We start from the raw sequence: 2,267 nt of genomic DNA, 5'->3' as shown, positions 1-2,267 counted from the left end.
GTGCAAAAGAACATAGGGTCCACCCCTGCTCTAATCGGTATGCTTGCAGAGAGGAAGAATTCCATGGAAATGGAACAGGAGGAAGTTGTGTGCAAAAGAGAATTAGTTAAGCCCATCTCCTAAGGCCATGTCCATGGTCTCAGTATCCTGAAATTTAGCAGAAAAATCTATTTTTCATGATGTTGAACTTTTGAAAGGAAGAATCAATAGTTGCCTATAAGTTTTGCAAGAAGGATGAAGTTTCAATTTAGAAAATAGCTTCCCTGTCCTACCATGAGCTAGGCATTTTCCTATTAATAATTTCCTCATTCATTTTTGAGAAGGTTCACTAGTGGGAATTATACTCTTAAGGAAAAAGACATATGACAGAGCAAAAATAGAGGAGGATCCATGGTGGGGTGGGGAGGAAGGGGCTCAATTAGACAAGTATACATTATTTTTTGAACTCAGTCCTTGATCAAAAGTCAAGATTATTATTTTCTGTTACAGCCAAGCCTTACACCACTTACCCACACTGTCATTCAGCTAGATGGGGATACAGAAGGGAATGTCTGTCAATTTGCCCCAATTGAAGGAAAAAAAAAAAATTCTACTCCACTGTTTCTCAGAAGGTAGGCGGTAGTACTATACAGATTCATCTGGGACAGATTTTTAAAAAATAAACCTAGCTGATCCTCATCAAGGAGCTCTGGTGGTGTAGTTAAGAGCTCAGCTGCTAAGTAATAGGTTGGCAGTTTGAATCCACCAGCAGCTCCTTGGAAACCCTATGCGGCAGTTCTATTTTGTCCTATAGGGTAGCTATGAGTTAGAATTGACTTGGCAGCCATGGGTTTGTTTGGTTTTGGGTATCCTTATCAAACAGGATCTACTAAATCTTAATATCATAAAATTTATTGATCAAAGAATAGATGTATGCATGTCTGTGTGTATACACTGGTGTGCACAAACAAAAAAAAAGGGAAACATCTGACAACTGCAGTGAAAGAAATAAGAATTCGGTATTAATTGCAGGAAACGGAAAGAGAAGTCAGCTTTAAGAAAAATAAAAAGGTAGACTATTTTCATGACCATTACTGGTTCTGATTACTACCCTGGGGTGGGCCATACCTCACACCCATGACTTTGCTGAGCACATCCTTTACATCCTTATTCCTCAAGCTATAGATCAAAGGGTTCAACATAGGGATCACTGTGGTATAGAACACAAAGGCCGCCTTATCCTGGGCCATGTTGCCGCTGGATGATGGCTTAAAGTACATGAATGTGATGGATCCATAAGAAAAACCAACAGCTGTAAGATGAGAACCACAGGTACTAAAGGCTTTGGATTTGCCCTCAGCTGAAGGTATTCGAAGAATGTTACATAGTATGAAGGCATAAGAGATTATTATGGCCATAGTTGTTGCAAACACATTGAATCCACCTACAAGTATCACCAGAAGTTCATTGATGTAGGTAGAGGAGCATGAGAGCTTTAGGAGGGGAGGTATGTCACAGAAGTGATGGTGGATGACTTTGTCCTCACAGAAGAAAAGCATGGTCATGGAGATCGTGTGAAGCATAGCTCCAATAGATGCCATGATATAGACTCCAGTCACCAGTACATTAGAGACCTTTTGGGACATGGTGACATTGTAGAGCAATGGACTACAGATAGCTGCATATCTATCATAAGCCATGGCAGTTAACATATAGCACTCAGCAGTAGCAAAAAAGCAAAAGAAAAAAAGTTGTGTCATACATCCAGGGTAAGAAATAACTTTTTTCTCCTGTACAAAGTTTTCCAGGAGTTTGGGAGTAACAACTGAGGAGTAAAAGAGATCTACGGCTGACAAATTGCAGAGAAAAAAGTACATGGGAGCTTGGAGCTTGGAACTGAAAGTGATTAGGAAGATTATACCCACATTTCCCACAATGGTGACCCCATAGATCCCTAGAAATAGAAGGAAGAGAGGCAGCTGGAGTTCTGGTTTTTCCGTCAATCCCTCAAGAACAAATTCAGTCACTGTGGAATCATTTTGTCTGGCCATTTCCTTCAGGAAGCAGGGGATGAGAAACTAAGAAAATCAAAGAAGGTAAGAAATCTATTTGTCTGTGACTAGTAATAGTTATTTATGTTGTGGCAGAAGAAACAATGTGATCATCAAATTAAGAGTTTAAAGATGGTCATTAATAAGATGGTTTATTACCTTAATCATGTCAGGATTGTGTTATTTTTAGTCAAACAACTTCATTAGCTATAGAGAAAAAAAGAATAAATACATTGT

The 2,267-nt window shown here is 39.1% G+C and overlaps 1 protein-coding gene across 1 annotated transcript; it reads right to left on the bottom strand.

Annotated features, from left to right (window-relative positions):
• Nucleotides 1-1,070: 1,070 nt before the first annotated feature.
• LOC126061112 (olfactory receptor 151-like) lies at nucleotides 1,071-2,033 on the bottom strand. The gene has a single exon (XM_049857457.1). It carries the CDS (start codon nucleotides 2,028-2,030, stop codon nucleotides 1,071-1,073), a length of 960 nt encoding a protein of 319 aa, XP_049713414.1. The 5' UTR covers nucleotides 2,031-2,033.
• Between the last annotated feature and the right edge of the window lie 234 nt (nucleotides 2,034-2,267).

Source organism: Elephas maximus, chromosome 17 (genome assembly GCF_024166365.1).
Source record: "Elephas maximus indicus isolate mEleMax1 chromosome 17, mEleMax1 primary haplotype, whole genome shotgun sequence".
Lineage (NCBI taxonomy): Eukaryota > Metazoa > Chordata > Mammalia > Proboscidea > Elephantidae > Elephas > Elephas maximus.
Note: the sequence above shows the minus strand (reverse complement) of the source record. Positions and strands in the feature narration are given on the sequence as shown.

Coding starts and splice junctions, on each gene's coding strand:
- LOC126061112 (XM_049857457.1), bottom strand. CDS start 2,030: ATGGCCAGACAAAATGATTCCACAGTGACTGAATTTGTTCTTGAGGGA.